General features: G+C 43.2%; 1 protein-coding gene across 1 annotated transcript in view; it reads right to left on the bottom strand.

The window, feature by feature from the left end:
• Positions 1–15,140, bottom strand: part of RP1 (RP1 axonemal microtubule associated) — a 729,254-nt gene that overhangs the window by 420,696 nt on the left and 293,418 nt on the right. The window contains exons 21-24 of the mRNA XM_077271713.1: positions 4,991–5,142; positions 3,700–3,854; positions 1,461–1,519; positions 206–250 (exon numbers count right to left, since the gene is read on the bottom strand). Of these exons, the coding sequence (XP_077127828.1) occupies positions 206–250; positions 1,461–1,519; positions 3,700–3,854; positions 4,991–5,142 (411 nt within the window). The remainder of the gene's footprint in view (positions 1–205; positions 251–1,460; positions 1,520–3,699; positions 3,855–4,990; positions 5,143–15,140) is intronic.

Below are 15,140 nucleotides of genomic sequence, written 5' to 3'. Positions count from 1 at the left end.
ACGTTCCTGCTATTACATTCATTAAACTATTACCATACACCTTAGTGTCATATAGAAAAACTAGACAAAAAGAAAGAGTTTATAATATGTTTAAATTGACGTGAAAGTAGACAGATGTGTATCTACTGTGCAAAATAATGATTTTGCGTTTGCAATGAAAATACTAAGTATTAGTTAAGTTGAAGTGTGAACTTTTGGAAATTACCATTGGTTTTAGTGGGATGTCTCTCTTCCGAAGTAGGTTCCATTTCTACAAATAAAACAATACATATACTGTAACCAATAACAATAATTATCTGCTTTTATTCGTATAAGTCAGTATTCCTGGATACATTGTGAGGTTATTAGTGTAATGACTCAGTATATAGTACATGTTGGCATTGCACTTCTTAACCTGTATAGGTCTCTGTTCAGTAAAACAAAGAGGAACTTTAAACAGATGGTATGAAGATTCATTTATGGAGAACATGTACTGTATATTATACAACATATATATCTATTGTATATGTTTGTTATAACATAGAAGACAAATTAGAGTGGATATAACATCTAAGTACTATCTAATAATCTGAAAGTATTACTCTAAATTCAGTATATACAGAGCAAGGCTTTCTGCAGTAATTGTGTGTGGTTATAAACCAAATACATCCTTTTACATGATATATTAGAGAACATAATATGTATCCGCTTCTGTCAGGATTGTACACCATTGACATTTGGTTTGGGGTCCTTTTTGTTATCTTTATAAGCAATTTTTACAAAGCATGTTAATGACTGGACAAAATCTCTACATAATGAAATCAAACTACAAATAAAAAGCGGTTAAATGAATATATGATAAATATATAATTTATGTTGGTTCAGCCGTAGAAATATCTATGATCCTGCGAACAGGGGCCAAAATTCCCTGTAGGAACAGAGAAATTAGTGAGCATGAGCGACCACCACCCCTATAAGCAGAAAATGGAGTAATAGTCTCACAGTCTCAATACTACTCCATTCAGACAGAAAAATTCGGGTTATTGTTCTAATAATCAAAAGGGGTCCCATCAAACAGAACCCTGCCTGTGGATAGTTGATAAATAGTGATGAGCGAGTGTGCTCGTTACTCGAGTTTTCAGAGCATGCTCAGGTGTTCTCCGAGTATCTTGGGCGTGCTCATAGATTATGTTTATGTCCTCACAGCTGCATGATTTGCGGTTGTTAGACAGCCTGAATACATTAGAGGGTTGCCTGTTTGTTAGGGAATTCCCACATGTATTCAGGCTGTCTAGCAGCCGCAAATCATGCAGCTGCGGGGACTCAAACATAATCTTTGAGAATGCCCAAAATACTATGAGAACACCCGAGCATGCTCGAAAAACCAGAGTACCGAGTACACTCGCTCATCACTAGTGATAAATACTCGTGTGATAACCCCTTTAGAGTACACCACTTAGAATCAAATAAATAATTTGTACCTTGCTTCCGTAGTTCTATTTCTGAATGGAGAGATCCCTCAGACATATATGGGAGCCACCTGTAAAATGCGTAAAGTAATAAAGTAAGGCATATTTCCCATGTAGCAGTGCATAATACACAAATTGAGGATGCATCAAGACAAATCATTCTTATGGTCACAAACTTATTGTTCCGTCCCATTGGAATGGGAGATCACTTGGGTTGTCAGAGTAATGATGTTTTAGCGTTTTTAGCTTTCCAATTTCTATGCTTTTCTGAAAGAAGTCAAATCTCTAATGCCTAATGTCCAGGCTATAAGTTGGCACACTGTGGCACATTATAGGAACATGTTCCATACTATAGTAACCCATAGAGCATGCCATAATGCCTCTATAGGTAATCAGACATATAGATATGCACCCAAAAAAACCTTCAATGTGTGCTGTTAAGGTTCTGTTCTACTGGACGAGATGGCCGCTCTTCTCATACTCTCCAGTAGTGAACATGCAGGTGTAACATCAATTTTGGTATTGCCTACAAAATGCTAACACCTATAAAGGAGATGGGTCATAGCCTGATAACATCACTAGGGCTTTAAAAAAAGAGTTCTCTGCTTGCAGGAAATTGCTTGCTTATCTTGTCACTGTTGCAGATTCAGTAGAACTTCCTAAGCTCTGTATGTTCTTTTGTGCTTGACTGAAGTCTGTTTCATGGACTGTGCATATGTCTGCCCTTTCTTATCATTATCCACTCCCAATAGTTTATGATTTCTGAATTAAAGTTTTTTTCAACTCATCTGATATAGTTGATTGTTCACAATAAATTGACCAGACTTGGCTGACAAAATTCTTCCTAATTTCTGTCTTCTAGAGGCCATCTTGGTGGTCACAAGTTGGAAGTTCCCTTGCAACAAAGTCAAAACTACCTTGAGGAGACACAGTATTTAAAAAGGGGTTCTTCATGGACCCCATGCCTTGCATCAACCAGCATCTCGGCGGTAGCCTTAGGTTACATGTCCACGATCAGGAATTGCTGTGGTTTTGACGTTGCATATTTATGTAGCATCAAAACCATAGTGGCCAGATGTTTCAGCATAGTGGATTGGACTTCTAGAAATCCCATGTCCACTATGCATGTATGTGTGCCTGCGGATCACTCGCGGAGACTCACATACAGTGCGTCTTTCAGAACCGGAGCATGTCAATTTCTCTTGCAGAGATGCGTGTTTCCACTACAGAATTATCATCAATAGAATGCATTGGACGTGGTAAGTCCGCACGGTTCAGTGAACACTTGCAGATTTATCTGTGTTCAATAGAACACAGCATTTTGGACCCAGTGAAAATACACTGCATCCAAAATGCTGCTACTTCCGCATCGTGGGCACATAGCCTGATTATCTGCTGGTCTTCATTCAACTTTATCAGTGCCATTTCACATGACTCTGACCTGCAGTCAAGCACCTTCACAACCATCCCTGTGCCATCCCGTCCACCAGAAAACATCTGTCTCCAGGTACACTTTTCCAGTATTGAGCTCGATATTGGAGCCAGATACCGGCCATGCTCACAAGGCCTCAATGATGTTTTCAAGGAATGCATTATGGAAATAATTAGTCTTAAAAGCATCTATATTCCTTAAAATGATTGAGCATCTTATTTGATATCTGTTAGCAGATGTGATTATTATTATTTATTTAATTTTAAATATACAGTCATTGAGAAGCTAGTAAAGTGTCATAGCAATCAAAATTGCAACAGTTATAAAAAGGACTTAATTTGGGAAGATTGACTATGAGTATTTGCGTTCAACTTATGCAAACCAGAAACTTATGGTCATTCTCTCATTGAACAGATCAGCTAACCTATTTAATGGTGAATAGTCAATTAAGTATGTAATAAAATGTCTAATAAACCCATCAGCAGAGATGACATTACATCTCCCAGGACTTACTGCTGGAGTTTGCTTGTATTATGTATTACATTGTTGGTCTCGGAAGGGTTATTTCTCATTTTACTCTGAACTTAAAAAATAAATGTGCTGAAAGAATAAATGCCCATATGACAGGTAGTAAGATCTTAAGGAAATGAAAGAGCAAATATTACCGAAAACCCTTATTGTGACACACAGGCCCTGGAATATTGGTGGACTCAGATTCCATAAAACTGACATCAAACATATAAGTATCCTTGAGGGAACACAGATATACAGCATTTAAAAATGCACGAAGTGGGATTGTGATGGCATGAATAATGCTACCTTTCACAATTGAAGATATATTCTGCGAGTTCGCCCTGTTCCCTGATGATTACTTTCTCACAATACCAGTACTGTGACTTGTGATTGGCCCCGCAGCCTAGGAGCACTCTCTGTAGCTTCCCAAGTGACACAGCTTCAATTTCAAACACATCAACCTAAGGAGCAAGAGCAAAGGCAAATGTGAGGAACCACTGCATAATACATCCACTGCTCATTTTCTTGTACTACTATTGCGGCTGTATTATACGGCTATGTCGTTCTATGAGAAAATTGATTTTTTTTCTACATGTCTGTTTGTGAAAAAGGAACATCAACGTCAGATTTCTTCTTCTATGATACTGCACTAAATCAAGACCTGCTTGGCAACAATTTATGAATAGAGCTTGATAAGCTCTTTTTAACCATTATTTGTCTGGTTAGGACCACTTTAAGAAAACATTGGACCAATGCTAAACTACCAGTGATGGGCCCCTAAACAACTAATGCAATAGGGGACCACTTTGCTCAGTCCACTCATTAACTGTTGCTGATCAATCGACTTTTCTGTCCCACCAACCCTTTTCCACCCTAGAAATGAAAATGCGTTTCTACTTTCCATTTTTTTAAGTAATTCTAAGAATATTATCTTAAATTGCTGGAGTTCTTTGGAGATAACTTTGCTACCTAAATACATGTATTTTTGCCTAAAAATACTTTTTTCAATAGGGTTTCCGTAAAACTTTTGGAACGTTTAGTTTCTTAACCTTTATACATCACAGTACATAACGAATCTCAAGGAATAACACAAAAGTATAGTAGTCGAAAATCACCACCACATGTGTGTGTAGTTAAATCAAGACCTATCCGTGAAACTCTAAATATATGCAAAGGAAACAAACCAAAATAAAGAGTCCAAAAGGTATATATAACACCCTTTGCAAACAACTGAGTCAGCAAAACATTTCCCTGCCACTGCATGAAGGCCATTGAAACAAAGTCAAATCAACAAAGCAGCTCCTGGTTCTGGCCTACAAAAGGCATGCTGACTGGGGGACTGATATAATGGGACATATTGACAAAGGTAAAAAAAAAAAAAAAGAATGACGATCCAGTGGTGCAGTCACTCAAATTAATTATTAAAAAACAATGTTTTTATTAAAACAAAGCGTTTCTAGAGCAAACCGCTCTATATTGGCAAAGGTTGTCCAATGACTACAACATCTTTAAAAAGTATTCCATCTAATATGTTAATAAAACTTGTAATACTTGACATAAATCATGGAAATTATGTATTTAAAAAAACTTATTTTACCTGCCCTTGTTGGAAAGGACTGGACAAGTCTGATGTAAACAAAATTCTTTTTCCTGAATCTCCATGTTCTCCATACAAGCAGATATGAATTGGAGCCTTGGTTCCTGCTTGTTCTAAATGTCCTGTGTAGACATTGATCTTGTATTTCACAACTGGAGGGCAGACAAGCAAATATCATCAGTATACAATCCAAGGTACTTGATATGCTGTCATATACACATTTAGCTGCTCTGATTGAAGACTGAAATTACAAGAAGGAGAAGACAGAATCAAGGAATTACTAGAACATAGATCAAGAGTTCAGTCCTTCACAATTTATTAATCCTTTGTTGCTAAGTATAAGTACACTAGAAAAGAAACATATCAGTGATACAAGTTGGTACAGTCATTAGTTATATAACATTAGCTTTCAAAATATACACTTAAAGTCAGAGTGGTCACCAATGACATTACCACTAATGACCAACCTCGTAAGTCGCATGTGACTTTGCCCCCACAGACTTCAAGGTATCAATATAATATAATTCTTCTGTGAGTTATTTTTCACAGTCATATTGTGGCTCTATAATAGTTGTGAGACAGAAAGTCACAATCAAGTTAAAGAAACGTTTTTGGTGATGTGGCTTGTCTGTGAATTCATGTTGTGTGACTTGGGTCCCAGGGTACAGTAGCCCTAGCCTATGTCGTTAAGAAAATACATATGACAATCCATATAAAGGAAAGGGTCTAAAAACCAAATAATCCATATGGACTATACAAAAAAAACTAAAAAATGAAAATAGAGCAGACCAAGAGAAGCAAGAGAAAATTTATCACAGGATAGATGATAATTATAAGATCGCTGATAGCCCTCACCACTGAGACCACAGCATTCACAAAATAGGGGGTCCTGAGTCTCAGTTACAGAGGAGATTGAATAGAGAAGTGGTCAAGCATGTGCCCAACTATTCCATTCAAGGTCCATGGAACTGGTCCCATACTAGTGGAGCGCCCCCACACCGCCGCAGGGCCGAGGGGTACCCGGAGCCGGGCCTCTGGGTCTCAGTCCTGGGGTTGTCACGATGGCTAGACCCGGTCCGTGGCCCTGTCTGTCAGTGGGGGACGTCCGGTGCAATAAGTGGTGTTGTAACGGTGCAGTTGTGGGGTGCAGGTCGCGATAAATAACAAGGACACCAGGTTGCAGTCTCTTTACCTCTTTACTGAAGATCTCTGGGTCCTCAGTCCGGAATACGGCTCACCAGGCTGCGCAAGTCCGGCCGGTCCAATGACACTTCCAGAGTTCTCTTCACAGGAGGAAATCTGTGCCTTCCCCCTAGCGCTATGTGTTGTAGTCCTTCCCTGCTGTGCTTACGGAAAGTACCCCACAACTGTTGTGTCTGTTTCTTAAGTTCCCTCACAACTCGACTAGATGATGTTCTGCTAATCCTCCGTCCCTCCCTGAGGTTCGGGTAGGAACGGCACCCGTTTGACGGGTAGGCCTGGAGTTCTTCCGGGACCCTAGAGACGCCCCTCTCCCACAATTGCCTCCCAAGACTTCATAGGTGATTTGAGTTAGACAGCCCGCCTAAGACTGACTGTCCTGCCGCTGTTTGGAGTATTGCTTGAAGCTGAATGTTATTCTACTCCCTCGGCGTTCCGGCCACCGGTAGTGCGCCTCAGTAGGATGTTGCTTCGGTCTTACAGCACGACTCCTACTGGTATTTCTCCTTTGCGTGATCCCGTTTCTCACTCAGCACAATCTATCTCTCTTCTAATCCTTTCTTGGGCACCGCCGCTACCCGGAGCAGGCACGGTCCCGTTACGTTCGTTCTTCTTGCCAAGCCTCTGTCAGGATCCCACCCCTGACAGAGACCCTACTGTATCTTCCCCCACAACACCCTCTGCCACAAGGTGTTGCCGGGTTCCAACCCAGTCAGCTTTCTGATCTAACTTCCTGCCTGACCCCCAGTTTACCCACTATGGTGGGGAGTGGCCTAGTGAATAGAACCCTTAGCTCCCCCCGGAGGCCCGGCTGTGAAATGTATTGGTGTCTGTGATACCTGGTCAGATGAACTCCTTCAGTGCCATCAGACGTACCATAGCTCCCCATAGTGGCGGAGCCACAGTACTGCAATGACCAGGACTCTGGGGTGCTGCACTCCCCCCTGGTTAAACACAGTACTCCGGGACTGGGAAGAAAACAACAATACAAGTTAGCAAAAAGACATACAGTTTTGTTGAGTGCAATAACAATAAGTAATCTTGAACAGAGCTTCCCTTTATGGGAGGTAAGGAAACTTGAACGTTACAAACATGGTTAAATATCATAGCAACATGCTATAAATAACTTCTGTTACCCAACCGGGTATTCTACTTAGTGCAATTCTTTGAACAATAATTTAACGTCGCCTTTAAGGACGTACACTCGGCATCCATTAAAGACCTTCCTATAATCACATTATAAGGTAATTTAACTTTTTCATTCTCCTTCTTTAAATCTGCAGGACCGCCTGTCCTATCGGCACCAGACCTACTGCCTCTCCTTTCTTACAGGACTGCTCCTTTCAGCCCGAGCCTTCTGTCTTTTCCACTACTATACACAGTATAGAACATAACATTCTTTCAGTTTAGGACTACTGAGCCTTCTTCAGATGGCTCCTAAGAGGACTCACTACCTAACCCCTACAGGTTCACTTTCTGTCCTCGGTAACACATTATTAACTCTTTCTTTCAATAAACTAGCTTTCCACGGAGGACTCAGGGTTTACCTTCTATCCCCGTTTTCTATCAACATTATTAAATATCGAACTTCCATCTTTACTCTTCTTACTACCGACTATGCAGGACACTGTGTCTACCCCTACGGGCCTACTGCATCTTTCTTCTAGCTCTCATTCTTTCTTCTAAAGGACATTATCAACATTTCTTTGTCTTACAGCCAACTAGTTCAATACAAGTAACTTCAACATATAAGCATTATCATCACGTTACTGTTCTAAAACAGTATCACTCATAAGTACACAGTTGAGCATCCCCTTTAAGAGAGGATCGAGTCTTTATGAGGTAGCGTATCTCCTCAGGCTACCAGTCCTTACTCAGCAAAGGCTCCGGTATGGTATCTTCGCAAAGAGTCTCTTTCCAAGTAAGACCAGTAGGAAGCGCCTTTAAGAAGGTGCAAACTATATACAGGACGTTTGTATCATGCATTGTTCATGATTCAGCAGTTTTTATAACATTGTGGAACAAAAAAGCAAAAATGAAAGTGAAAGCAAAAATAAAAAGCAATAGGGATCCCGGGTAAACAAAGGGATCCCTTTAAGAGTTAACCCAGGACGGGTTTTAGCAGCAAAACAGCAAGGAAATAAACAGTTAACTATTTACAGTTTCAGGTTTCCGAGGCTTAGTTGGACGGCTTCCAGGGCTGCACCTGGCACTTAACCCCTCTTGGCCTGGGCAAAGTGAGGTCCAGGGTTGCACCCAGTGCTGGACAAACGCCATTAATCCGTCTCTCATGTACGGTTAAATCATGCGCAGCGATGGAGGTCTGCGCAGCTTGAGTATGGGCATTTGCGGCAGCAGAGGCAGTGGATGCTGCAAGATCAGTCACTGGAACGGAGTCAGCAGCTGTGGCACCAGCAGTCACGGGAGTGGTGTCAGTCATCAGGGCAGGGTCGTCCTTCATACCTGCTTCAGATGCGGTCCCTCCGGTGCCGGTCTGCTCCGTCTGCGCTGGGGTCTGGAACGCTGGTTGCAGGGCCTTGTGCTGCGACGTTGTCATCTCTGCTTGCAGCACCTCGCTTTCCGGCAGGGCCTTGCTTTCTGGCTTTGGAGCGCTGGAACTTCTTTCTTGCTCCGGACCAGACGAGGCTGCCGACAGACGTCTGGCAAGGCTCCCGATGATGGTCTTCTTCCACCCGGCCTCAGTGCTCAGCTGCATCCGCCGGGGTTGGTGGATCAGCTCGTCCGCTCCGGTCTGCAGGAGGTCAGCGTCAACTGTGGAGGTCTGGCTGCGGTGCCTCTCCGGGTAGCTGGGGGAGTCCTCGGCTCCGACCCCACGCTCCGGCTCCGGGCGGCTGGCCATGGCGTCCTCCATGTTGCTCGCTTCTTCTTCCTGGTCCTTTTCCCGCTCTCTTCTTCGTGGGCGGTTTCGTTTTCATTGTCTCTGCCCACCATTAAGGATCAGGAGGCGGATCTCGGCTGCTGACGGACACATCCTCAAGGGGCCGAGATATTTAGACTGGGCGGCCATTGTCTTTCGCGCTCTTCAGCTTGTTCACGCCCACTTCCACGCCCTTCTTCTTCTCCTGCGCTCTCCTTAGCGCTGTAATGGCGGCGGTTTTGGCGGGAACTTCTGGCGGCAAGTGGCAACACACAGTCCTTGTAATAAAGCACAGTCCAAGCACGATAAATCACAGTTCCAAGGCACACATGACCTGATTCTTCAGGCTTAAGTAGATCCTGTTCGTGACGCCAAGTTGGAGCGCCCCCACACCGCCGCAGGGCCGAGGGGTACCCGGAGCCGGGCCTCTGGGTCTCAGTCCTGGGGTTGTCACGGTGGCTAGACCCGGTCCGTGGCCCTGTCTGTCAGTGGGGGACGTCCGGTGCAATAAGTGGTGTTGTAACGGTGCAGTTGTGGGGTGCAGGTCGCGATAAATAACAAGGACACCAGGTTGCAGTCTCTTTACCTCTTTACTGAAGATCTCTGGGTCCTCAGTCCAGAATACGGCTCACCAGGCTGCGCAAGTCCGGCCGGTCCAATGACACTTCCAGAGTTCTCTTCACAGAAGGAAATCTGTGCCTTCCCCCTAGCGCTATGTGTTGTAGTCCTTCCCTGCTGTGCTTACGGAAAGTACCCCACAACTGTTGTGTCTGTTTCTTAAGTTCCCTCACAACTCGACTAGATGATGTTCTGCTAATCCTCCGTCCCTCCCTGAGGTTCGGGTAGGAACGGCACCCGTTTGACGGGTAGGCCTGGAGTTCTTCCGGGACCCTAGAGACGCCCCTCTCCCACAATTGCCTCCCAAGACTTCATAGGTGATTTGAGTTAGACAGCACGCCTAAGACTGACTGTCCTGCCGCTGTTTGGAGTATTGCTTGAAGCTGAATGTTATTCTACTCCCTCGGCGTTCCGGCCACCGGTAGTGCGCCTCAGTAGGATGTTGCTTCGGTCTTACAGCATGACTCCTACTGGTATTTCTCCTTTGCGTGATCCCGTTTCTCACTCAGCACAATCTATCTCTCTTCTAATCCTTTCTTGGGCACCGCCGCTACCCGGAGCAGGCACGGTCCCGTTACGTTCGTTCTTCTTGCCAAGCCTCTGTCAGGATCCCACCCCTGACAGAGACCCTACTGTATCTTCCCCCACAACACCCTCTGCCACAAGGTGTTGCCGGGTTCCAACCCAGTCAGCTTTCTGATCTAACTTCCTACCTGACCCCCAGTTTACCCACTATGGTAGGGAGTGGCCTAGTGAATAGAACCCTTAGCTCCCCCCGGAGGCCCGGCTGTGAAATGTATTGGTGTCTGTGATACCTGGTCAGATGAACTCCTTCAGTGCCATCAGACGTACCATAGCTCCCCATAGTGGCGGAGCCACAGTACTGCAACGACCAGGACTCTGGGGCGCTGCACTAGTGTTTGGTGAATGGCCCAGTGGTGGGGCACCAAACATTCAAGCATTTATCACCTATTCATTAGTCTTTACTTTCTATGTCTCCAGTTTTGCTTAGGATCCATTAGTTTCCCTGGTAATGATGATGATCTCCTGCAGTGATATCCACAGGAGCATTTTACACCATAGATATCATTGCAAGGCAGGACTTTAGGAGCTACACATTTCACCCCTTGTACATCAAATGGTGACGTTCACACCAACATTGACATCTTGTAAATTCACACTGGACATATACCGGTACTTTGCATAAAGTGCAAGAAATTTCTTAAAATCTGATGGGCAATGCTGACACAGTAAAAAACAAATGAGGGTTCGAACTTTCCCCTAGTCTTTGCCCAGAAAACTTTTCTATATAACATCTCTCCATGGATTAGGCCAGGTTATTAGAACAAACTTATGCTAAACATATGGACAGGACTGGTTGTGCACATGTTTCTGCATTATTTGTGTTCTCATTATTTCTGATGTGGTCATAGACATGGAAATAAAAAAGTCCTATCCCTCAAATTAGTACTCAGCAGGCAGCACCACAGCCATAAAATCAATATGAAGAAATACAATTGTTCTGATACTAGCTGATTCGGAATACATTCAGTCATTTCTATTCTAAAACAGATATTAAGAGAAGAAGCTCAAATTAAATGAAAAAGGGAAAGTCAGTTCTACACTGTAACTCACAATGTAATAATCAGATAATGCAGGATCAGGATTCATTTTATGAATTTTAATGGGTTTTGTAAGTTTATTAGGACTGCTGGATATAGGCAAAATGTAGCTAATAGGAAATTGAATAGTATACAGTATAAGAATTGAGTAAAACAAGAAGGATTACATTCAAAACCCTTATAAAACCACTTTTTAGTTTTTTCAAAGTAGAGAATGCATAAACTGTATAATGCACAAAGTGTTGTTTCCTTTGGGATCACTCTGCATGGAAGTTACTGTACATGTATGGTCACTCATCCACTCATATACAATAATGCTACGACTGCACAAGTGTGACTCCCCAGGGTCCTGGTTGTCACAGTGGCATTGCTTTCCTCATGGGGAGAGTGATGTCATGCTTGGAAGGGATGGAAGATTCCTCTTAATTGGTAATTAGCACATACAACACCGCTCTGACTCAAGGCCAGAGGGGGGAGCTCTACACCTGACTTCACGGGAACTGCTCTCTCTGGTCGAGAGGAGGAGTTAGTTGCTAGGCAGTTAGGAAGAGTTAGCAGTTGGTGCCGGACAGCAGACTGGAGCAGTCTGAGGCAGAAGGACGGATGAGGAGCCGTACAGCCTGAAGTGCTGTAGCTCCTAGATAGCGAGAGACAGAGGGAAGAACAGCTTGTAGGGCGAACATGCCAGAGAGCAAAACACAGGAGAGTGACAACAGGGGAGAATAGCTGGGACTGGGCTACATCCCTGATTGAGCGCAGACATCGGTAGCCGGAAGACCGAGGCTTTTGTGGGACTCTAAGACACATAGCAGAGACCGGCAGGACAGCTGAATCACCTGTTCGCCCTAACATCCAGGAGACACAGTGACACATAGAGCCCGGGTCGTAATAGAGACCCTGTAAAAAGGCTCGAGTCACCTGTCTTACGGGTTTGTGTCCCAGTTTAACAAAGGACAGAGATAACTGGGAGGACCTTGCTACAAAGCCATAGGCAGTAAGGGACTATAATAACACAGCGCTAGAGGAAGGCTTTTAACTCCACCTGATAAAGCTGGACTCTGAACTCGCTTCCAAGCCAGCCAGACCCTGCCTGTACCAGTGATCTGGTGACCTGGACTGTGGCTGCCTGCTACCATCAGTAAACCAGGTAAAAAGACTGCACATCTGTGTCCTTCGTTCTTTACTGCACCACTCACCATCTTCCATCTATTCACCAGGAGCCCTGGGGACCTACTGCACTTGTGGGAAGTTATACAATCTGGCTACAATAACATCACCCCAGAGGACCCCTTTAAGCAGCGTTGGTCATACCTGACCGAATACCACAGGTGGTGTCATGAACATTCCTTTATTTCAAAAACCCCTTTAAAGACTGTCCCTTTAACATGGGCCACAGACCGGGTTGCAGCCGCCGTGACACGTCCCTTTAAAGTACCGGACCCGGTACCGAGTATCCCCACTGCCCTGACGGGCGACTCACACAGACATACTAAAAATGCATGTGCATAAATAAATACACCAGTGGAATATGACCACAATTCCCAAAAAGTTTGGAGGCTGCATAAAATGTACAACAATAGAGCATGTACACATCCGATCTAGTAGTGCAGACCCACTGCAATCGAGTACATCCTCTATTATTGTCTACTTTAGACAAATGCCATGAAATCTATGGGCTAATTATTATTATTGTCTGTATCAATCTTTACACATGCTTTAACGGGTTTCTTTTTACCCATATTCACGTGTAATTTTGGTGTTGCAAACTAGCCATCATGTTGATTTTTTATCAGTAAGGAACCCATTACTGGTAATTGGTGAATCTGAAATTGTATTGGGTCGGTTATCTAACTCTGGTCTACTATTGGTATTCTCTACCCAAATCACTCTTGTGTTCTTTAGGATACTTTCTGCTATAAACTAAACTGGATCTTTCTGTCTGATTGTTGCCACAGAAAGTACTCCATATTGAGAGCCGTCATTTATAGACTCTCCGAAAAGATACAAAATATCAATACTGATGTAGATTAATTTTTGCACTTTATTGCACTCTAGCACTATACAGTAGATCCTAAGGTAGAGATTGCTAAAAGGTAAGAAAAATGCCACTGCCCCATGTTAAAGTTAATCTGTCAGTAGGGTCGTCCGTCCCAAGCCGTCTATAAGGGCATTGAGGTTATAGAAAGCTGAATTAAATGATACATTGATATCTGCGATCTGATGCCTTATTCCAGAGAAATCCACATTTCTCTTATATGTACACAAGATGTTAAGATCTATAGGTCGGACACTGATCTACTGTACATAAGAATCTGTATCCAGACATTATTGTAAATGAAATGACGCATTACCGGTGTAATGACTGCTCTTCTCTCTCTCATTTTAGAGCTGTGTGTGATTATACCTGACTAGTGATGAGCGAGCATGCTCGCCATTACTTGTTACTTGCCCGAGCATCTCACTGCTCTAGATACTCGGAGCTCGCCAAGTATTTCCGGGGTTGCTCGGCGGGAGCTCAGGTCCCCGCCCTGCATGTTTGGCGCTCTTTAGAGAGCCAATGAGCATGCGGGGACTGTCTGCCACATACTTTAATGCCGCAGCCATGTTGGTTGTGGCATTACAGTGATTGGTTGGCCGCACAGCGTCATAAGGTCTATATCAGACCTGGCACCGCTATACTCTTCACAGTCTACTACTGAATCAGGCAGTGTAGGGAGAGTTGCTGCTAAGGTAGGGAAATATTTGCTTGGTTCTTACTTAGTGTGGGTATACCATATATTGTACACATATCTATCTCAACTAACAGTCCTTCTGAGCACTAATAAAGCTGCATAGATATCAGTGCTAGGCAGGCAGGGCATGTGGCAGACTGCAATGCATATACAGTAGCAAGAGGGTCCATTTCAGTTCTGTCTGCTGCTGCTGCTACTACAGATATTTCTAGACATAGTCACAGGTATCAGGGGCCAGGAATAATTTTTTTTACAGGCCAGCTATTTAAAACTGTGGTTTGTCCATCACACGGATCAGAGATAAAAAAAAGTGCACTCCAAATTCTGCCATTTCTGGCCTACCTTTAAATTTTGTTCCAGTGTGTTAGCTAAGTTATTATAATTACAATTCACCAAAAAGCCAACTAAACCCTAGCTAAAGGTCAAGGTTAAACAAAACTTTTAATTCTACTTTTAAAAAATAAAGCTAAAATTTTCTAAGCTAGTGGGTGTCAACTATCAGGATATTATTAAATGCACTATATCATCCTCTGGATTTTCAATATCCTACCTATTAATTTATTTTATTCTGTAGAGCATGGTGCAGTCCCTAGCCGCAAACTCTTATGAAGCCAGTTTGACTGGTGAAACATGTCAGGGAGATCTAGGAGTTGGTTTTAGAAGCTAGCCTGTGGAGTGTGTATAAACTCCTAATGAGAGTAGTGGTAGCGGCCGCACCATGCTCTACGGAATAAAATAAATTAATATGTAGAACGTTGAAACCAAACAATAACTTCGATAACATACTGCAACAAAATTTAAAGGGAGGCCAGAAATGGCAGAATTTTGAGTGAACTTTTTATCTCTGATCCGTGTGTGACAGACAAACCACAGTTTATATAGTTACCTACAGGCCAGTTATTTAAAACTGTGGTTTGTTCATCACATACAGATCAGAGATAAACTGTTCGCTCAAAATTCTGCCATTTCTGGCCTCCCTTTAAATTTTGTTGCAGTGTGTTATTGAAGTTATTGACACCAGTTTGCTGGTAAAAATAGTTACCTACATGCCAGGTATTTAAAACTTTGGTTTGTCCGTCACACGCGGATCAGAGATCAAA

Source organism: Ranitomeya variabilis, chromosome 6 (assembly GCF_051348905.1).
Source record: "Ranitomeya variabilis isolate aRanVar5 chromosome 6, aRanVar5.hap1, whole genome shotgun sequence".
NCBI classification, from domain to species: domain Eukaryota; kingdom Metazoa; phylum Chordata; class Amphibia; order Anura; family Dendrobatidae; genus Ranitomeya; species Ranitomeya variabilis.
Note: the sequence above shows the minus strand (reverse complement) of the source record. Positions and strands in the feature narration are given on the sequence as shown.